This window comes from Embiotoca jacksoni, unplaced genomic scaffold (genome assembly GCF_022577435.1).
Source record: "Embiotoca jacksoni isolate LCO1_2020_lvr unplaced genomic scaffold, fEmbJac1.0.p SCAF_8, whole genome shotgun sequence".
NCBI classification, from domain to species: domain Eukaryota; kingdom Metazoa; phylum Chordata; class Actinopteri; family Embiotocidae; genus Embiotoca; species Embiotoca jacksoni.
This window is the reverse complement of record NW_027185436.1, coordinates 15,732,843-15,755,216: the sequence shown is the minus strand read 5'-3', so window position 1 is coordinate 15,755,216 and position 22,374 is coordinate 15,732,843. Positions and strand designations below refer to the sequence as shown.

General features: G+C 43.7%; 2 protein-coding genes across 12 annotated transcripts in view; one reads left to right on the top strand and one right to left on the bottom strand.

Annotated features, from left to right (window-relative positions):
- Positions 1-18,343, top strand: part of mctp1a (multiple C2 domains, transmembrane 1a) — a 128,800-nt gene extending 110,457 nt beyond the window's left edge. For all 10 annotated transcript variants that reach the window (XM_069138978.1, XM_069138984.1, XM_069138981.1 and 7 more), the window contains 4 exons: positions 5,894-6,003; positions 6,672-6,781; positions 6,928-7,025; positions 15,012-18,343. In XM_069138978.1, the coding sequence (XP_068995079.1) occupies positions 5,894-6,003; positions 6,672-6,781; positions 6,928-7,025; positions 15,012-15,083 (390 nt within the window). In that variant the 3' untranslated portion in view covers positions 15,084-18,343. The remainder of the gene's footprint in view (positions 1-5,893; positions 6,004-6,671; positions 6,782-6,927; positions 7,026-15,011) is intronic.
- Positions 18,344-18,583: 240 nt separating this feature from the next.
- Positions 18,584-22,374, bottom strand: part of slf1 (SMC5-SMC6 complex localization factor 1) — a 31,650-nt gene continuing 27,859 nt past the window's right edge. For both annotated transcript variants that reach the window (XM_069138931.1, XM_069138932.1), the window contains exon 18: positions 18,584-19,530. In XM_069138931.1, the coding sequence (XP_068995032.1) occupies positions 19,034-19,530 (497 nt within the window). In that variant the 3' untranslated portion in view covers positions 18,584-19,033. The remainder of the gene's footprint in view (positions 19,531-22,374) is intronic.

Sequence of the window (22,374 nt, the reverse complement as noted above, 5' to 3'; positions counted from 1 at the left end):
AGCAACCCTTAGCATACAAGGATATTATCAAACAAGTATACAGCATACAAACACATAAACTTATACACTCTTTGCTCACATTCATCAATTTGGGCCTACTGGAGTTGGATGCCCCTTCACATTTTAACATGGCCTTTCTGTGTGTGAGCTGCTTGGTGAGGGCCAGGAGGGACGTGCTGTGCATCTCAACACCCTAGTTAAACAGATATTTATGTGTTTTGATAAAAAAAAAAAAAAGAAAAAAAAAAGAGAGAGCGAGAGAGGGAGGGAGGGAAATAGATGCATTCCCCGCATCCGCCCATGGATTAGTTATTGTAAGGGATAAATTATTTATTAAAGAAAAAAAAAAGGGGCAAACATCTGCCTCTTTCATGTGGTGCTGGCGCGGTGCCAGGTTGCATGGTGGTATCTGAGGCCAATCATGGGGTCTTTGTCTTTTCCTGTTGTCATTTCCTGACAGAAAGGAGGATGTTCTTCTAGGCCACCAGGTCCCCGAGGTTTTTTTTTTTTTTATCCCCTGAGGGACTTCTCTTAACTCCCTGTTGGTAAAATCTGTGACTCATCGCTCCCCAGTGGAGTGGGTAATACTTGGAATAGATACCAATATACCATGCGTGTTACAGCTGAACTATTTAAATGGCCAACATTAGAGATTTTTTAAAAAAGTGCTCCACGTCACATTTGATTTGCTGCCAAAAAATGTCCATCATAAGAAATAATTTTATTTTTTGACTATGCTTAAATAAAATACCAATGTAGAAAGGGAGAAATTACGAAGAAATCCCTTTATTACTTTACAAGGCAGTTACTTCATCAAACTAAAATACAAACTTGACTCATTATACTGATTAACAACAATACAGCAGTGGAAATTATGAACAATCTCCTGTTGTCTTCAAACCCATACAACCATATAGATTGTGTAGTTCCTGCCCACAAACACAAACATAGACACAAAACCACTTGATTAGGGTTTGGGAAAGATAATGGTTTGGGTTAAAATGATGACTTGAGCCGTGTTGTGCAGTAAAGTTATCACTTCCTTAAAACTATGCAACCTGTGTGGTCATGGCAACAGTAAACACAGTTTTAAAATATATAAATAATTTATTTTTGCCAAATAACATGTTTATGGACACACAAATCTTTGTTTTCTTTTTTTTTCATATTTGACTTCAGGTAGAGATGGCAACACATCTAGTTTTAAGTGCTAATCTTATGAACTATGTATTATTGTGTCTTCCCCAGTTCTTGTGCAGGCTTTGGAAATTGAATTTCTGTCACCCCTATAGCATTCTTCAACTTTTCAATGTTTTTTTTCTTCCTTTCTCCTGGGGTGGAAAGGGGAGGGTTACCGACTCTCTCTGCAGTTACAAAATCAACAAGAACGCTTTCAGATGCCCTCTGGGAGCCACATATTAGCATCCTGTCACGTTTTATTTGACATTTCAATTTTTACTGTGCTGCCAGAGTGAGAGACGCAAAAAAGAAAAACAAAAGAAAAACAGGTGCAATTTTAGCACGGCAGCAGTGAGCAGCAGCCACTTGTGGTTCAGACTCATTTCGTGGTGTGATGGGATATATATGCTGCTACATTATAACTGTTAGGTTTATCATTTTTATGGTGTAACCCAGCAGGGAGAACAATATGATCGGAGGTTAAAATAGTCTCAAATGGCTCTTGCTTTTCCACCCAGTAGATATAGGACAGATATTTGAGTCCATCCTAATAGGCTAAGTCCTCAGTGACCTCTCTTTTGTTTAGCTCTAGGCCTTGGGTCAGTGAAGAACAAACTGTCTTTGCAAAGTTTACAACTGCTCACTTTGCACTTTTGCATATAGACGTACTTTGCCATGATGGTATCTCTGTGAAATAGAAATGGAGCAGTCGAGCACACAGAGGCATTGTGCATCTTTCCTTTGTTTAATATTTAATCAAGTGTTTCAAGGAGTTTACCACATTTGTTTACCACAATTTACCAGCAAGTGCATTGTGGTCAGCCTGACTTGGCTGTTTCTGCGTATGTGTGTGTGAGAGAGTGTGTCCCTGGGCTCTCTCTGGTATCACTGAGGGTTATTTTTCCTTAACGTGTGCAAACAACTCGCATCACTTTAACGAGCCTTCCTGCACTAAACTGATGGGAGCTTGCTTTGGCTGAGACTCATATCACACTCCAAACATCCAAACAATGATGCAAACTTTGGACATAGCCACAAAAGATGCATTTATTGTCTTTAAATGCATGCAATTAAAACATGCAACTCTCACCCAACAAAGGACACCAAGCCACTGAATGTTTCTGCTGCCAACCTGATGAGAGTTAATTGATGTCATAGTGTGTCTTCTGAACATCGAAACGTTTCATTTACAAAGCAAACAAACTGTCTTAATGCCATTTTAATTTGATACACAGTAATATGATTTTACTCTCAACTCACATCACAGTCTCAGTGTCCCCGACCCTTTGATATATATTATAGCAGATTACAGTATAAAATAAATGATTTTCAGGAGGAGAGATGAACCAGCACACAATACTAATAACTGAAGTGTGTCAAAGCTCTTGTCTGTATATCATTAGATAGATTCACTGGACTATGCATTCCAACAACACATTAATGATATTTTGCATTAGCAGGGTCATTGACATTTAAAAAAAAAAAAATTGGAATTTGATTATTCTCTCTTATTACATATTCTATTCTATATATATTCAAGTGAAGATACTGAATTACATTCAGTGTTTTGCTATCCTTGCATATATTTTGTTTTCTTTTAAAGTCAGTGCTCCAAACTTAGTTGAAATCATTCTGCATCCTTTGTATAAATAAGCAGCTACATATGGCGTGTGCTCCTGACAGATCATTGTACATAGATTCAGGCCTTTCGTACTGTAGATAAAACCATCAAGAATAAATATTCTGTCATTTGACTGCATTGACAGATTGTTGTATACAGACTGAACTGACTGTTACTGTAACATGTCAGCGTAACACACTGCAGATGAACATACAGTTGCAGTCTATTAAAATGCTTGATGCTAAACGCATTAGGCAGTCTTATTACACTATCTCCCTGAACGATTCAAGCCATGCGGCCTCATCCATCAGAGCGCTGTTGTCAGAGGTGCTGGGATTCGTAGCATACTTTGAGCATTAACATGATTCGCATCCGTAGCCAAGTCAAAGCAAGAGGCCCAGCAGATTTCATTTTATTAGCCTTGCCTTCAGGTCTCCAAACAAACCCATTTAGTTTTCCCCGACCGACACAGGAAAAGACAGATGGAAATACAGGCCCTAGGTCTCCTGTAAAGACGTGGCTCCTCCTCCTGAGTGAGACTAGGAGCTGGTCAAGACTGAAAAACCATTTTCTCATTACATATCCCTTGTGAATAGTGGGTGACACACACGCACAAAAATTTCTCACAAGACCACAGAAATAAAACTGAGTAACTTCATTTAAGTTTTATTAGCAATAGATTGACTCTTGAGAATCTTTACCTGTGTGTCTTAGAAAGCTCACCTCCATTGTGCAAGTAGTGCACCATTTTGTTAAAAATCTCAGTCAACAGAAAGATTCTTTTCATCTTGAATGTGATGTGTGAATGTCCTGCCTGTTTGTTTTCCTGTATGTAACAATTCTTTATCAGTCATGATATTAGAGTCCAAAACAAACTTGTTCGGTAGATAAAAAAAACTGATTTTAGAAGTCAAGGGCCCTCAGCGTCTAATCTGTGTCGGGAAATAGTTTTGTTTGTAGAGTCACACAGCAAGACCAGGTGTGCAGATCAACCTTATCTAATAGCTGTAGGGTGTGTGTGTTTGTGTGCATATTAGGTTCCATTATAAGAACAGGTTGCCTGACTCCATATGTGCGCAGTGTGCAGGGAAGCTGGGAAAACAAGGTTCTCCGTGGCCCTCTGTGTTATTGCTACCTCCCGCCTCCCCAAGCCGTGTTTGAAGACAGGAAATAGGAGTCAGACCGCAGTCCGAAGGGCATGTGGCAATGGTTTATACTCCAACAACCTCCGACCTCTCGTCTCCACCCCCGCCCGCTCTCTCACACCACTCCCGTGGCCCTCAAACACACTCCCCTGAGTCTGGGCTCAAAAATAAAAACGTCCTGACCCGGCCCAGCCCGGCTCAGCTCGGCCCTAACCAAGCCCAGCACAATAGACACTGCGTACTGAGATTTGTTTGAGCGAGCAATGAAAAACAGATGGACTCCGAGTAAAGGACTGAGAAGAGGAGGAGAGTGGGAGGAGGAAAGAAAGGGAGTCTTGTAAAATATTTGCGAAGAAAAATAACCCAGAAACGCTGTCTAATTATATCTATTTGTCTTGTGTGGTTTTGCAGGGGAGGCCATGTGGTCTCCCCGACTGCTCCATGGTTCATTTTTCACATTATCTGATCCTGGACGGAGAGCAAAAAAGAAGAGGGTGGGTTTGGGGGCAGTTTGGATCTCAGTGGGAGGGTTGTGGTGAGGTGTGTGTGTGTGTGTGTGTGTGTGTGTGTGTGTGTGTGTGTGTGGAGGAGGGGGGGGGGGGTAAAAGAGTTTTATGTGGTAAAGGCCTCTGAGGTCCTGTAGGTTTCATGTCTTTTGACTGCTTTACTGTCTTCTTTGGGTATAATGACAATAATTATTCAGACCTTTTCTTCTCTAATCCAGCAATGTACATCCCTCTTCATCAATAACACCAATAACACAAAATAAAGCAAAAAATACTTGTTAGCCACAATTTGGCTATCCCATAATCTACTTCCTTTTGGGAAACTTTTCTTTTTGAAGCTTTTTTTTTTGTGTTAATTTTCCAGTTAATCCACTGGTTCTTCAGACACCTGTATAACACACTTTTTTGACTATCTTTACACTGACCAAATACTTTCTCATCTGTAATTCAGTCCTTCTCTTTCACAGGTGTTTATGGCACTGGTGTGGTAAAGTACTGGATGATCCCATAATTACAGTCTTCTCCTCTTTCAATCTGTTCAAATTCCTCTGCTCTTGCCATGTTGTAAACTGACCACCCATAATAATTCAACTGGATACTATGAATAGGTCTTTTCGTCCCCTTTGTCTCCCAAGCATGCCCACCGATCACTTCTAGCCACAACCAGTCTGCGTGTTGATGTCCTCACTCAGCCAATGGCTTTTGATTACTCTCTGTCACCTCGTTCTGTCCAAACCCGTCCTGTCTCTGCCTGTCAGTCAGCAGGCAGCTCGTTGACTGTTGCATGACTTCTTAAATTCTTCACTTTGTTTCAGCAGGAGAGGCGGGGGGGTTGTAGACTTTTAGATTGCCTGCCTGGTTTGTGGTTTCTTCCCCTCCGCTCTGACAATATTCTCAAGTTCACAACCATCAAAAGTTGAAAAGGAAGAGCTCTTCATGGTGGGTGACAGCGTTAATAAGGATGATAATGATGTCACGGCTGGTGACATCATCACAGTGTGCCAGCCAGCAGAACAAAAGAGGGCTCTGCCCGGCCTTCCTAGCTGTCTTGGCAGCAGCAGAGAGAGAGGGAGAGAAAGAGAGCCCAAAGATTGATGTATCCATTTGGCTTTCAGTTTAATTCTGCCCCTCTATTCACATATTCAAATTTTCCTGTGTGAGCATTTGTAAGGAGGAAAACATTTTGATTTGTTCTGCCAACTTTATATCTCTATTACTGCCTGCAATAAAAGCACTCCGTCACTTCATGCGGGATATCCGGTGATTTGGCTCCCAACTTCAAATCTTTGATGCTATTTAAAATGTATTGTTTTCCCAAAGATGTCGGTGCCCAGCCTCTGTCTTCTCTCTCCTCTCGTCTCTTCTCTGTCTCTTTCCATCTCTTCCTCCCTCATCCTCGCTTTCTTCCTCCCTCGCCTACATCTCTATCTGTCCTCTTGCAGGACTCGGAGAGAAAGGGCTTCATGAACAAGCTTTATGCCATTCAGGACGTGTGCATCAGCGTGCAGAATGCACTGGATGAAGTGGCCTCCTATGGCGAGAGGATAAAGAAGTGAGTCGTAAGCCCGCTCCTCGGCACCCGGCCCACTCTGCTCTGCTCCGCACGGCCTAGTGTTTTTCCGCAATGCCAGGCTGGCCCGCTTCCCCTTGCCAGCCTAACTGAGTGTAACTCAGTGCTGCTCTCAGGAAACACTGCCAGCATGACACCCAACCCTGAAACACAAACACAAAGGCTGTCTGTCTTTATGTCCACCACATCTCACTTAACCCGGCATGACCTCTTAGCAGAATCATGTACGTACTGGACTAAACTTGCATTACCGCATACACACGCATATAAAAAGCCATTCATTTGCAGTGCACTCCTGCATACACCGGCATTTTCACTTATGGATACACAGAAAGTAAAGAAAACACAGGGAATTTTGTATCCATTAAAACTTGGAGTCGAAGTTAGAAGAACGTTCTTCAATTACAGAAAATAATGAAGTGAAACATTAGTGACCTGCTATTCTGTAAACTTGATAGTATTTTACTGATTCAATAGTGTAGATTGTATTAAGTCACAGCCCATTTTATACCCTGCAAGGCTGACCTGTAAGAGCTTTGGCTGAACTTATTTCCTGACTCCTCGCTATATTATTTCTCAGCATCTTTAGCTGGACTGAGCTTTGCCAGGTCTCCTAATTTTCATCACTCCCCTTTTTCCGCTCTTTGCAGCACATTTAACTGGACTGTGCCTTTCTTAAGCTGGCTAGCCATTGTGGCCTTCGGAGTGGCCACCATCATCATCTATTTCATTCCTCTCCGATACATTGTGTTGGCCTGGGGTGAGCTAATGTCATGTTGTATATTACATTATATGATGCAAAGTTAAATGTAAAAACAGTATTTTAAAAGCAACCATGAAGGCTTTTACAGCTCAGAGTATGTCCAGATGTCCACCTCTCTTCTCCACCGTTTTTTCTCTCAACAGGCGTGAATAAATTCACCAAGAAGCTGCGAGATCCTTACACCATTGATAACAACGAGCTGCTCGACTTTCTGTCCAGAGTGCCCTCAGATGTACAAGTGGTGGGTGAACTTTCCATTTTTCATCTCATCTTTTGAATCTTTTTTTGACATGACATCTGTCAGTTTCAGGCTTGAGCAAGGGCGAGGGCTCCTCTTTTTTACTTTATCTCCTCTGTCTCTTTTTCTTCTTCCTCCTCTCAGCCTCTGGGTCTTCTCTGTTGTTCTTTCATGTTGGGTGAACTGACTATCCATTGTTTTAGCCAGGCAGACATCTAATCTAATTATTTCGAAGCCGTTTCAGTGTTTTCCTATTAATAGCTTCCCAGTCTAATTCAATTTCCACATACATGGCTGGAACTGTGTAGTAAGATAACAAGGTTAAGTGAGTTTAGTGCCCAGTATATAACTAGGTTGATTGACTCCATACACATACACTCACACACAATTACAGTTAGCTGTTGTTTCCCAGCTATGCTAGTAATTGGAACAGAGTGTAAACCAACAGTTAACCAGCCCCATGCGGTTTTGCTTCTACATTAACCGTGAGATCAGATTAACTTTGTGGCTGAAAAATACAGATGCTTCCCTGGGTAAAGTAAAGGTTTGGTTTTGTGTGTGCGCATGTGTGTGTGTGTGTGTGTGTGTGTGTAAGGTAGCTGTAACATGCTGTGCTACCCGGTACAAAGTGCAGTTTAAACTGCAATTAAGCAGCAGCCTGTGAAAGTAGCTGTGTTATCCAGCACCAATGGTGTCCACTGTGGCCGTTAAGCCCCGCTGAGCAGAGTTCAACACACACACATGAACACAAAGACACACACGGATGAAGGCTGAGGCTAAACGACCCGGGGCCTCTGATACGACCAATCCCCTGCCACATCAGCGCTGACACACTTCCTCTTTGATCGCTTGTTGCCCGCAACTTCTTTCATCTTTACAGGGTCATAATCCTTGCTCCCCTACACACCCCGGCCAACCCCCCGTGTTCTCCCCCTTTTCGGCCCCCGTGCCGTTTTACAGTTTTGTAGTTTACAGGGTCCTGGTGCAGCAGCAGGCTCAGGGCAAGTCGCCATCGACTTAAATGAGCCCAAGCTGTCCCCTCTGGTGAAGTGTAGCCACCTTACGCACCTGGAGCCTGGACGAGTGGAGCGGTGAAGGGGCCCGGGCCCGGCAGGTACTAGGCCTTTACAAGGCCCCTAATGAGGGCCTGCTGACGAGGGAAGGTGGGGGCAGACATGCTGCTCTGGTCTGGTGCCCATGCTGCTGGAGTTGTGCCTACTGTATAAGTAATACTGTAAGTGCTACTGTAACAGTTATTGGTGCAGCTGTTGGAATGGTAATTGTTGCCAGGTTTCACTGAGAGTTTGGAGGCTCACAGAGCAATGAGGGTGAAAGACTCGGGGAGAGGGGTAAAAATAGATACCGATGGGGGAAGATGAAGATGGAGAAAGAGAAACACGAGGAGGAAGGAAGACAGAAAGTCCTGGTAAAATTGACTGATTGTATCAATAAGAATCAGTCAATAAGCCAGTGAAATTTAAATACTGAAACCTGCCCTGATCACTTTCCCACTAAATATAAAGGTACATTTTCTGAGAAGACTCCCTGCTCTGCGGTTGTTGGCTAAAAACAGACCAGAACGTTCTGCTCTGCCGTGCATCCCGTTGCTGCCTGCGGTGGCGGGTTCACCTCATTGCCTGCCCTCGCCTTACTGGGTCAAAACCGTCTGTGGGGATTAGGCCCTTGAGGCTTTCGGATGATACAGAGAGGTGCTGGGGTGCAAATGGAGCGTCCCCTCACGGGCACGTGCCTATGGCACCCACTGGCATCGGTGCAGGGGCCCACTATGTCTGACACCCTGGATGACTAATGAAGTGCTATTTCAGGGCCCCAGTGTGACCTCACACACATTCATAATCGCATACACACAAGCTCTCCCAGCAGTAGTGCATGCGAGGTGGGTTGGGGGGTGTTTCAGTGTACTGTTCCGCATCATTTGGAGGTGCTTCAGTGCAGCCAGAACTGATGAGGTTCTAATGACTTTATATACAAAGGGCAGCCGCAGCAGGCCACAGTCCATCATCACGGGTATTGCTGTAAAGACCTACAGCAACTGTGGGAGCTTCTGGACTCTCATAGTTTTCAAATTTTTCATTTCTTTTTATAGCATACAATTACATAAAAGAAAGTTTGCAACAACACTCATTTGTCATCAGTTGTACAGTTAACTGGAGCTCCACAAAACACTGACATTGGACCCCTAACAGATCCACCAAACACCTTTTAAAAACGGAATACCCAGTGGTGCATGGCAGCGGCAATTCCTTTTTACCACCTGAACAGTTTACTTAAATCATTATCTCCCTCTGTGAGCTGGTCATGTTAAAGGCTGACATGGTGTGTGTGTGTGTGTGTGTGTGTGTGTGTGTGTGTGTGTGTGTGTGTGTGTGTGTGTGTGTGTGTGTGTGTGAAAGAGTCACCGTCCCTCTCTGGATAACAGTTTGTTGTATCTAGTTTGGATCTTTTACCAGCGTAAGATATCTTTATGGTCATTATCAGGGAATCTTTCATGTCCTCTTAAACGAGGCCAAACTGAGCACCTTCATAGTACTGAGTATTCCCTACCTGGCGTTTGGGAGGTGTCAGTGCACTGGTATGTTTTACGACACCATTAGCCATGTGAGCCAGGGAGTGCACAAGAAGGGCCAAGGCAATTAGCATGCCAAGTGGCCCTTTATGATCGGCGTAAAGGAGCCGGATCAAATCCCCAATACAAAAGTAAGCATGAATTCCAATTTAGCGCATAATGAACGTCAGGGAGTCAGGTTAATATTTTTAGACAACATTTATGTTGGGGATGAACCCTCATTGGACATACAGAGGGCAGAGGCAGGATAGTTAAAGGTTGAAACGTTGCCAGATGCCATCACTCACATCTACCAGAGGTCTCTCTCTCCTTCTGCTTTGCCCTTCCCCACTTCTGTGACAAATTTAAACGTTTCACTGCGGGTGGACAATTAGTCACTATTCAGTATGTTACTTGCCACGGCAGCAAATAGGCAAAACTTTTCTCAGTCTGATTTATTTTTTGTTTCTGCTTACTTGCTTATGTCACCTTGGCATGTCTTTTCTTTCAATACAACAACAACAGACACGAGTGCTGAATCCTCCAATCTGCAGATGTCTGAACAGTGCACAATAGAGTTTCCCTGGAAACATTTAATAACCCTTATGCTCCATTTGGTGTCACATGAGATGAAACCCACCGAGTTTTCTGCTCTCTGCAAAAGAAGAAGTAGTATCATTAAACTGTGGCTCCCTTGCTTTTTTTGTTTTTTGAATTCATTTATTTACTCGCCTATTTGCCTTTTCTTTCTTTGCTCACCGTCACCCACCTTGGTTTTGCCCTGTCTGTCTGCCCACACTGGCATCATCAAAAGGTTCACTGTGAGAGGGAGAGAGAATGAGAGACGGTGAGGAAGGAGCAGGTCCCGGGATGCTTTGTGGGTAACACCGTTAAACGAAGCACGAAGCACGGTACACGGCACCCCTTCAGCAGAGCACACTTCAAAGCCTGTTTTTGCACTTGTACTGTCAACATTTGGGAGAGGAGAGGAGCGAGGGTGGAGCAGGCTTTGAGCTGCGCTGGGTCTTTACCCACTGCTTCTCCCGTCTATGTTCCCTTTAAGCTCCCCACTCGTGTACCAAATTGCTTACGTGCTCGCTGTATTACCTCACTTTTTACTTTCACCCAATTCCGGTTGCTTTTATTTCGCTAACGTCCCACTTTCTCCTCGCCTCCGCTGCCTTTTCTTCTGTTTTTTTTTTTTTTTTTTTACTTTAACTAGCTCTTGTTGTCTGCATTGGTTTGGTGCCTGTGTGTGTGCTTGTATGTGTGTGTGTGTGTTATTAGCTGAGGTGAGTGAGGAGCCAAGGGTGTAGCATCAGGCAGGCCTGTCACCTCTAAGGTGGAATTGAACCGGTGACGCATGAGCCCCATTTCTCCTGCCTGGCAGCTCTTCACAGAGGAAACTCATGTTTGATTGAAATATTGTTTTTTTTCCTGCACCCTTTCTTTTTGTTGATCCCCTCCGCTATTCTTCTTGAGAAACAAAACCATACTTTCTACTGACAAGCAAACTTTTCTTTGTTTGTATGCACTCACAAAGAGTTTTGTTTGGACAGGAATGTCAGCGCACAGAATTAAATTGCCGTGTTCCTTTTTCGCTGCTGTAGGTGTTTGGCCGTATAATGGGAGCACTAACATCCAGTGATCCCGCACGAATTGTCCTACTTTTGGATCTATGCTGGCTTGTTTAAAGGAGTTGCATACGTAGAAACATTTTAATAAAGGTGCATTTTTTTTTTGTAAATATTTGCTTACAGTTATTTGACATTAGCAGATATGTGTCCATCTGACTACACTACATGCAGATGTGCTGTTATCCCTTCACTCATGGGTGAATTAAATCATTCAGCCGTTCACTCGCTTGTTCATCCATGGATGCACTGCCGTCATTGATCGCAGTCGATGCGGGCACCCTGCCAGGACTGTCACGGTCCCCTAACAAAACTAGCGCTGCACACGCACACACATACACACAGATGGGGCCATATAAACCTCTCTCTGTCCCCTGGGTTTTTGTTCCGTTGTCTGCTTTAGTTGGCAGGCCTATAAAAGAATCCACACCCACATGAGAGCAGTATCTGTCATCACCCGAGTGTCCACTGATCTCCCTCTGTCTCACCAGGTCTCTTCTTCACTCTCATTGTTTTCACTCCTGTTTCCTTTGTTGGTTCGTCCTGCTCTTTGCCCTTGCTCCCTTTATCGTTTTGTCTATTTCTGTCCCGTCTTATTTTGGTTTTTTTCTTGCTTCCCATCATTCTTTCCGCTCTTGTTTTTTTTCTCCACCTGGTTTGCTTCCTGATTGCCTTTCTGACCATCTCTCTTCTTCCTCACTGTATCCAACAAAACCGGTCGTATTTGTGCAGCTGTTTGGTCGGATGTTAGTTTGCCTTGTGGACAGTGAGGAGTTTCCAGATCTGAATCAGTGCAGTCTGGCTGCCTGGTGAGGCGTAGAGAGCAACACATGCTGGCGTAACAACTCTGTAAGCACCTGAACAGGACATTGGTGACCACCACTGAGACAGAAGTGTGTGTGTGTGTGTGTGTGTGTGTGTGTGTGTGTGTGTGTGTGTGTGTGTGTGTGTGTGTGTGTGTGTGTGTGGATTTTGTATGGGATTTTAATGACACAAAGGTGACAAGGTTCTGTATTTTTGTGATGTGACAGGTGTGTGTGTATTCATCCCCTTTGCAGGTATTTATTTGTGCATGCATGGGTCTTCATTTCTGAGCGCACACACACACACACACACACACACACACACACATACACTTTCTCTTTTGCATCTCAGATTTGTGCAGGACTGGAGGGCTTCATTGAAGCGACAGTGGGAACCAGTAGAAGATGGATGATAAAGGCTTGTTCCCAGCCAGTGCTGAGAGACGCCGCTGTTTCCGTCCACAGCAGACAGACCCACCATGAGACAGAACAGAGGAACCATATTGATGTCAGTTTGTTGTCTGCCTGGAGAATCAGAGAGAGTGTCAGTCAGTCAGACAGGCAGAGTAGCCTATAGTACATCAACTTAGGAGGGATTCCACAGACGATACTGGCTCTTTGGAGCTGTGACTGTAAAGTCTGTTTTTTTTTCTATTAGTATTCTGATTCAGTGGCTAGTGCTTGTCAGTGTCTTGAATCTGTCTAGGCTAGCAACCGCATATGTGTGTGTGTGTGTGTGTGTGTGTGTGTGTGTGTGTGTGTGTGTGTGTGTGTGTGTGTGTGTGTGTACATTTGAAAGTGAGAGACTGCCAGTGACAGTCTCTGGTTGTTGATGCTCAGCCACTGTGATGCTGTTGCATTGTGAGTGTCCATCACTTACAGGTAAGAACAGTTTCTTTTTAAGATCTGTTAACCATCTTTGCAAAACGTCACGTCAAGAGGGAATCAATTCCTGTTGGGAGAAGTAAGTGACGCTCCCTCAGTGATAATGCTGAGCTCCTTATGAAGTGATGAATTGAAGTAATATGATACTAAAATGTCTCAGGTTTTTGGTGATGCAATAGTGATACAAAAATAGTCAGAAGATATTTATTGTCTTAATAAATTAAGAGATCAAAGTAACAGTCGTGACATTTACAGAAAACCACTTATTTGCTCTCTTACCGTGAAAGAGTGAGAAGATTGATGCCACTCTCGTATGTGCCCATTAGTTACATCTAAGCAATGGTGCGCACAGCTTAGTTTAGAAGAAAGACTGGAAACAGGGAAACCTCCATCATAGATTAAGCCAAAGCTACCAAAATCTCTCTACCAGCACCTCCAAAACTCACTTATTATATCTTGTTTATTTAATGTGTAAGAAAACCCAATTGTAAAAGGATAAATTGCCATTCGACTTCAGTTATGTCTGGGACTATTTTTTGGCCAGGGGCACTTACTTCCTGGAGCTTTTGCTGGTTACCTGGCAACCTCACAGCGACACAAGGACTCCGGGATGTCACTGCTCCTGATCAAGAAATAATCCAGGGCATAACCCCGCTGAAAATTCTCAAATGGGTTGTTTCTAACAGCCAGGCTAGATGTTTCCCAGTTTTTATGCAGCGCTAACCTGCTGTTAGAGACAACTTCATATTTAGTTGACACATGTTACAAAATTACCACTTGTGTCATCTAATTCTCAGTACTAAATGTCAAATTGGTCCTTGTGTTTGCTTGTTTGTTAGAGCTGGTGTTTGGTTTGTCCCTTCTGGGCCACTGTAGAAACGTGGTGCAACACGGTGCACTCTGTGGAACAGGAGCCGCTCCATATGTAGATATCAAGGGCTCATTTAGATGTCAAGGGCTCATGTAGATATGAAGGTTACGAAAACATAATGATTCTTAGTTTCAGTTATTGTATGCAAATAAAAACATAATGATGAATATTCTACCTACAAATCCCCCTAAATCTAACAAGGCTTTAAATAGAGTGAAATCCTGCTTTAAAAAAATCTGTATAGATCAACATACAGCAGATACTGCTTTTTTTATATTTAAGGAAACCAGAAATTCTTGTTCAAATTGTCCAGAGTCATCATAAAACACTCTGTTGCTGTCGACAGCTGACAGAAGAGAGGTGGAGGACTGGAGAGTTGATCTGGAAACAGGACCCTCAACAGTATGGTCCAGGAGGAGGGAAAGTTTCACATATACAGATCGCTCTCTGACGTTTAACTGTACCTCAGCCACCCTGAGGTTTTTGTTTATCTCTCAGGCCATTAAATAATATAAAGAACATTTAAATTTTTGTCAGGGAAATTAGTCTATTTGTCTGACTTTTGTAACTGTCTCTTTATTCAACAGCAACATTAAAACCCTAATATATAGTCAGTGTGTCCAGCTACATGTAATCAGTAATATGTTGATAGACTTTGGTTCTGAAAGGGTTACGGTGCGTCTTCTCTCTCCTCTGTCTGCTTCCCATCTCTCTGCCCTTTCTTTCCTCGCCATCTTGCTCTGCGGAGATGACTCTGTTGTCTCTCCAAGCTTTCCCATGAGCCCTTGCCCTGTTCTTTGTTTGTTTGTGTGATCCCTTCCCTTAGGCCACTGTTGCACATCTGTGGAAGTACGTGCGTATGCTTATATTTGTATGCGTCTCCAAGTGTATTCGGTGCTTTGAACAGTGCACACGTATTGTGTTTGTGTGTGCGTGTGTCTGCGTCTGTGTGTGTGTGTGTGTGTGTGTGTGTGCGTGTGCGTGTGCGTGCGTGTGTGTGTGTGTGTGTGTGTGTTGTAATCAGTGTGTAATCCCTTCCCTGAGGCCACTGTTCCACACAGCTGGACTGGAGCCTCTGGAGGGTCTCTGTGCTATTCAAGCATCCTTTGCTCTTTCCACCTGACCGGGTGGTGTGTGTGTGTGTGTGTGTGTGTGTGTGTGTGTGTGTGTGTGTGTGTGTGTGTGTGTGTGTGTGTGTGTGTGTGTGTGTGTGTGTGTGTGTTTTAACAGGTGCAGTACCGAGAGCTGAAACTGGATCCCAATCCCAGTCCAAATAAAAGGAAGAAAAACAACCCCGGGTAGATGACTGTGTCCGCCCACCAACTCCTCTCTTCTCCACTTTTCTTCTCTTGGTCTATTACTGGACACCGATGAGCAGAAGAAGTTCGCTCTGGAGCAGCTCGCCTCAACTACCCTTCCATTTTTTTAAAATCTCCTATTTTATTCTCTCAAACTTTTTTTCTGTCTTTGATTACTTATGATATACAGTAGTTTCCTGAAGTGTCATTTTCGTATGAAACAAGATGAGTACAAGAAACCTCTCGTTTATTACTCTCACCGTTATGCTTTGATTTTGAAGGCGAGTGGGAAGGATGGATTGAATGACCTTTATATCAGCCGTGTGAGCTGCTCTCCTCATTTCTTCTCTCCATCACTCTGACAGCTTGGAGGGACTCGGTTTATTTGCTTGCCACAAGGGTCACACAAAAAGTAAAACGAGTTTAGCATTTATTCCCGCCATTCCAAAAACACATATTTGAGTGCATCCGTGTTTATCAAAGCCTTATACTAGCATTCTGCATTATCACTCTGCAACAGATTTACTTTTTTTTTTTTTTAAATCTCATGTTGTAGTTATTAAATGATTTTGGTAATATGTTTATATTTTCTAATTGTTTTTGTACTGAAGTATCTTTTGTTTTCTTTCCCTCTTGGATGTGGTAATGATGTTATGTTCACTGAGCAGTAATTTGGACTGTCTCCACTAAACTCAGCCGGCCAAGTTGATTAGCAATTACGATGGTACCCTCCAGATATGTCCTTCTCCACAAACACAAATCTGGACCAACAGGCTGAAGACTCGTGGTGGTATCTGTCTGTGCTTTAATACAATGGCCAAATTAGCTTTTTTTTCCCCCAAAAAATCAGACTCCAAAACAAACAAAAATCAAAGCACAGTGGTATCAGTTTATAGAAGAGTGAGTCTGTGCTGCTTAGAAAAGATGTGATTACATTCGCTTTCATGAAATAGTACCAACACTGTCGAGTATTTGTTCGACACCCCAAACCTTTATCACACGCTAAATGTGGACATGATTTATCTCGTAGCCTCATTTAACCCCTTAAAATCACGTCGAATCCGCAGTCAGTCGACGCGACACCTCCTCTCTGTGTCAGGAGGCGCAGCAGACTGGGCCTGCTGTCGTGGTGTTAATATAGATGTCACCCAGTCTATGCAGAGTGTCGTCAGGCAGGCAGGCCTTTAGGCAGCCGCAACCCTAATCTTGTTTGAAAGGCTGGTCTCCTCTCATCTCCCCATGTCTTTGCCTTGGCGCCCACACACACACACACACACACACACACACACACACACACACACACACACACACACACACAACAGCATCCACACACTTTTCTGCATGTGCCAGTATGCAGACACACACAACAAAAACCATCCTCTTACGTGAACACACTGTTCCTCGAAGAGATCCTGCGTGCACATACTGTACCTACTTGCTCACAGATAAAAACAACATGGTGTTTGAGCAGGAATATTCTCTCCCTCTCAGGCACACACACACACACACATGCACACACACACACACACGCACACACACACACACACACACACACACACACACACACACACGCACACACACACACATGCACACATGCACACACGCAAACACAAACATGCTCTCTGTGATGCTGTGCCCCAGGCTGGCCGCCCTCTCCATCTGCCCCACCTCCTGTGCCCACAGCTCAACTTTGATCAGTCTTTCCCGAGACACAGGCTTGTATATGTGAACTGTGTATGTAAGAGTGTTTGCGTATTCGCGTTTATGCAATCAAAGGCATGTTGCTTTTCTCAGCGCTGGTGTGTGTTACAAATGTATCTCCCCTCCAGCTGTAGATTGATGCCTAGGTTCAGTCAGCGTGTGTGTGTGTGTGTGTGTGTGTGTGTGTGTGGTGCAGCAGCAGAAGTGCCAGCTGTTATTTGGTGTAGAGTTTGCTGAGATGCTAGATGAGCAGCAAGTCATTGTGTGACAGGACAAGGCTCCAAGGGGGACTAAAGCCTGAGATGTCAGGGATGGAGGAATGTGTGCGTGTGTGTGTTCGTGTGTTCATGCTATTTCAAATCCTTCTTCCCATCGTGCTTTCCCTCCGTTTGCTCTCTCTGCGGTTCCCTCGTTCGTCAGTGAGCGAGGTTGCGACCCTGTCTGAAGGGACGGTCTCCCGGGCTTCTCGCTGAGCATCTCCTGAAAGATCACAGCATAGGCTCCATTTGAGAAGGTCTCCTCTCATCCTATTGATCCCTGCCTCCACCCACTACTTCTTTCGGTTCCATTTTCCTCCTTTGGTCTTTCTCTCTCTGACTGTCTTTATCTCTGCGAATCCCCTCCCCACCGCAACAACAGTTCTCTCCTGCCATTTTGTCATCCTCTCGCCTCGTCAGTCTGTCTGCTTGCCACCTCCTGTACCCTCTCCTGCTCCCTCCCTCTTTACCCATCCATCTCCGTGCTTAAATATCAACAGGTTCGGATCTGTCACTCCAGAGGGCCACTGACTTTTTTTTCTTTTTTTCCTTTGAGCAATCCACTTGAAAGACAGTAAGAGTCTGTCCCCCAAGTGCAGCATCGCAAACTGATTATAGCCTCCTCAACAAACACTCTGACTTGTGAGGGATGGCTTTTTTAAAATGCCTGAAGGGACTGCTTGAATACCTGATATGTACGTGTCTACTACTATGTGTAGTCGTTTTACAGCAAAGTGTGGTGACTATTATGTGCTACTGCATCCAAATACTGTTTTCTCTTTTTTTGTCATTTGGTTTTTAGCTCCATTTTAAAGCAAACCAAAGTGTTTTTATTTTGTATGATGTAGAGAAAATAACTTGTATAAAAGGAATGTATCAGACTGATAGCTGTAAAGGGGGGAAAAAAAAGCACTTTTATTTGCACCCGAGTTGAAATGAGACTATTTATTTTTTAAATGATACTGTACATAGCTGAGTATTTATTAATTTATGGTTGTATTTTATACAGTATGCCTGTTGATGGTCTGGTGATGATTATTGTATAGTAGGTGTGTGCCTGCCTCATTTTCTAAGATCTGTCTTGTTCGCCTGCAATGTTGCCTGCCTGTGACATCATCTTCATGCGCCAAGTTCTGACCAATGGCATTTCTGGACAGGAGTGCTGTAAGAGCTGAGACAAGGTCGAGTCAGGAGGGGCAAAAGAAAATATGCCGTGTATCTCTGATTTGAGTAATGAAATGCATCTGATGTATGTTACTTATTTTGAAAAGAAAAATATGAGATTAAATATTTTTTATGATCTTCAGAGTGTCTGGATTATTGCATAAATGGTTTTCTGCACAAGGCAACACAAACAAACAGACTGTAAAGTTATGCTGAGTGTCTCACCATTTCAAATCAGGATTACTGCTTTCTTTATCTCCATGGACACCAAAATAATGGCACTCCATCTGTCAGAGCACCACTGCTGCAGCCATTTTATGTTCATACTCGACCAATGCTGCTTTAATGCTGACAGAATTTCTTGAAACCATAGAAGTCAGTGTAATAATGATTTATTTTATAATACCTATAAACATAGGAAAAAAAACATGTTACCTTTAAACATGAAGAAAAGTAGAACCTGAGGTAGTAACAGTCTACACTGAAATGTTAGTGTTGCAATAAAAAAATCTTGAAAATAAATATTTTCCATTTCAGAAATATCTGCAAAGTACAAAACATTTTAAGCCAAATACAAACAGCTGAATATAATCAAACTATTTCAATCAAAGGTTCAATCAAATAAGTATAAAAGGCTTTCTCTGTAGAAATGCATTTCAAAATAGGTGCTTAAGTCATACATCCACAGGAGGCCAAAAACTGTTTGCTGCCTGTCTAAATATTTTAAGCCTCTGGTGAATTGTATGACCATGTAACAGTTGCTCTTTGGTTAACATTCAATCCCAGGTTGTGCATGCAAGTCTTTTTCAGCGTGTTGTCTGTTGATCCTTTGTCACAGATCGGCTGCTAGCGCCTCTCCCCGAGACCTGAGGTCCTCCAGGATTTCCATCAGGAACCGTGTGTTCTCTCCTTTGCACCCTCTTACAGCCGGACACACCTGCCCCTGGTGCTCCGCTCGGCTGAGCTCCAGCAGTGTCCCTGCATCTTCCGCCAGCCTCACTGCCCGCTGGTCCGTCCAGCCCAGAGTCACCTCCTGGAAGGAGTGCGTGTCCAGGGCCCTGGCCAGCCTGTAGCCCAGGCTGTGGGGCATGTCGCCGGGTCGCATGTGGCGAGGAAGGCCCCTCTCCTGGTGGTACGAGAAAATAAGGTGGGCCAGCAGAGAGGATCCGGCCTCCAGGAGTGGAAGGTTCAAAACCTTAGTGCCTTTGTTTTTCTGGGTTGAATCTCCAACCTGCGCGCTGTGGAGGAGCTCCTCCCTCTGATTTGGAGCTGAGACCAGATCCAGTGGGACACGCTCATGTCCGTCAGTCTGCTGGAGGAGAACTGAACCTGGAGGGGGACAGAGGTATAAAAGATCAGATCACACAACCTTTTCTCTGTTTGATTACAGACGGATCTATCAGGAATCAAAGCTGCTACATGCTGCTTGCAGGTGCTACACATAATTCATACAACAGCTTGCGTTTCTACAGTGACGTTACTGCATTTAGAAAGACTGTTTGCTCGGATCAAAATGACGCAGCAAAAGCAATCAATCTGCAACGCTGACTGCAAATGTTTGAGGGGTAAATACTTTTGATCCTTCTAACAGCACAGTCTTTTTATAAATGTGCAACAGGATCTGTTAATGGGCTCTCAAAAGTCAACTCTAGTTTGTTCTGACAAGACCAAACACTTCATCAATATTGTACAAAGATAGATTTAAAACAGTCTGTCTATGCCAAGAGAAAATTAGGTGTTGGAGGTATCGCCTACTTGTAAATATTTTAAAGTGTCAGATTTGACTAAGATTTGCAGGTTAATGTAAACAGCCAGCTGAAGCATCATCAGTTATAACACCACAACACAGCTGAAAGTGACAAGCAGACAAGCGACCTTAGGCTGCAGCATCATTATCAAATAAGGCGGAAGGGAGACGACACGGGTCAATGGCAGGACACAGCAACTGATATAAATGGCACACACACACAAACAAATATGCTATAACCACACACACACACACACACACACACACACACACACACACACACATGGCTCGAGAAACTGTCCCCCCGACACACTAACAGTGCGTGAAGTAGGGAGTGTAACTGAACAGCTGTTTTCCCACTGGACCTCGATGGCAGTCGGGGCTTTTAGCTCACTTCAGCATTAACTTCAACTGACACCTCGTCTTAACTCAGGGACTGCTGGGTCACTTTGTGTTTGTGCAACAGGCGCAGAGGGTTAGTGACCTGATGGAGGCTCTGCTTTTCCTTAATGCAACACTGTGAGTGAGCTCATCGTCTTCATCAGTGACACAAGGGGCTGCCGAGGATGACGAGCACACAACAGACTTCAGCTGTGACGCCTGCAAATTGCTCCTTTAAAAGTTTACAGAGAACGGGGTTTGTGGAGATGATTTGCAACAGCAAAGTTCTGCATTAATCAAAATAATTTGTGATTGTTACAAATCCTCTGTCAAGGCTTGTAGTATGCGGTCAAAACATCTCCAGTAACCTTGACTTTACCCTTTCAGCCGCGTTTCACTACGTTCAAACTGAATACGACAGGCACAACTGAATGTAACACTTTTCTTCCCGCTCCTCTTATAAAGCCAGCAAAGTTATAATGGTGACATTTACTGTCTCCACTCTCGACTCTTCTGCTTCTGTTGTTCAGGCTGAAAGCCATTTTCCAGTGTCAGACAGGCCTGTGTGCATTTAGCCTACATGGAGCGGGTCGAGTCAAGTGTGAGCCCTTTGTTTGCTTTCACATAGACCCATTTCTATGGCAAACTGCTCTTGATGGCACTTGACTGTTCAACCTCGGCAATGCTGCTGCCACTTGTGAGCGAGTTTACGGCTCTGCAGAGGCTCGGCATGACACACCGACAGCTGAAAGGCTGCTTGATACCACTGCTGGCAGTTGTTTCTGTTTGACAGACACTCTGGGGCTGCAGGAAGCGTGATGTTTTAAAGGAGGGACAATGTGTGTGTGTGTGTGTGTGTGTGTGTGTGTGTGTGTGTGTTGCATCATGACATAAACCACACTCACCAAGCCTCCCAGATGCCATTTTGACAAAAAGACAGTCTTGTTTTCAATGACACTATATTTTTTTTTAAAAAGGTTTAAAAATGGAACGCTATGAATTCTGAAATTGCTCTCCATCTCTGTTTGCCGCGGAACTAACACCGTGTGGAGCAGTTATGAGATAATCGGTGAGAGCTCACGTAGCTGTTAGTGGGGAAGGTCAGCGCTCATCTACCTTTTAGTGCTTCAAGTCTGAGTGGCAAAAGCTCAATCTGCATAAATTGTGGCATTAATCTACATAAACTTTTACATAAGCGGGGAAATTTCAAATGCAGGGGTCAGGCGTCGAGGGCAGCAGTCAAGGACGTAAGAGCACAGATTTGATCAAAGTGGCCACAAGAGAAAGGTGGAGGGGAGGGAGAGGGAGCAACGTGGTGGATGTGAGAGAAAGTGAGTTTGTTCACAGCGGGTCATAATCACGTTTCTATGACAAGCTGCCCTCACTGTCACGCCCATCCAGTAGGAGTGGCCGTAACGTCGGGCATGACCCATTGTAGAAAGTTGTATGTCCACCAGAAGAAAAAAAAACAAAACAGGACTATAGTACCCCATGCAGAAAAATGGTCACCAGCAACACAATGTCTGCAGAGAAAATGGTTTTCGAAGTCTAAGGTAGTCTGGCTTTTTCCCCCCGTCACGATACATCCTGTTCTGTAGTCTCCTTTGAGAGCACCTCTGATGGAGCTCTGCAAGAGACCTCTGAGCAGTGGTGGAAGAAGTATTTAGATCCTTAAGTACAAGTAGGAATACTACAGTGTAAAAATAGATAGATAGATAGATAGATAGATAGATAGATAGATAGATAGATAGATAGATAGATAGATAGATAGACAGACAGACAGACAGACAGACAGACAGACAGACAGATAGACAGATAGATAGTTACTTTATTAATCCCCAAGGGAATTTTTTTTTCGCTACAGCAGCATACTGCTGCAAACATAGTCCTGCATTCAAAATCCGACTCAAGTAAAAGTACAGAAGTATCCGCATCAAAATTAACTTTAAGTACCTAATGTAAAAGTACTCATTGTGCAGAATGGCAGATTTTAGAATCACATATTAAATTTGTTTTATAATTATTGATTCATCAATGTATACATC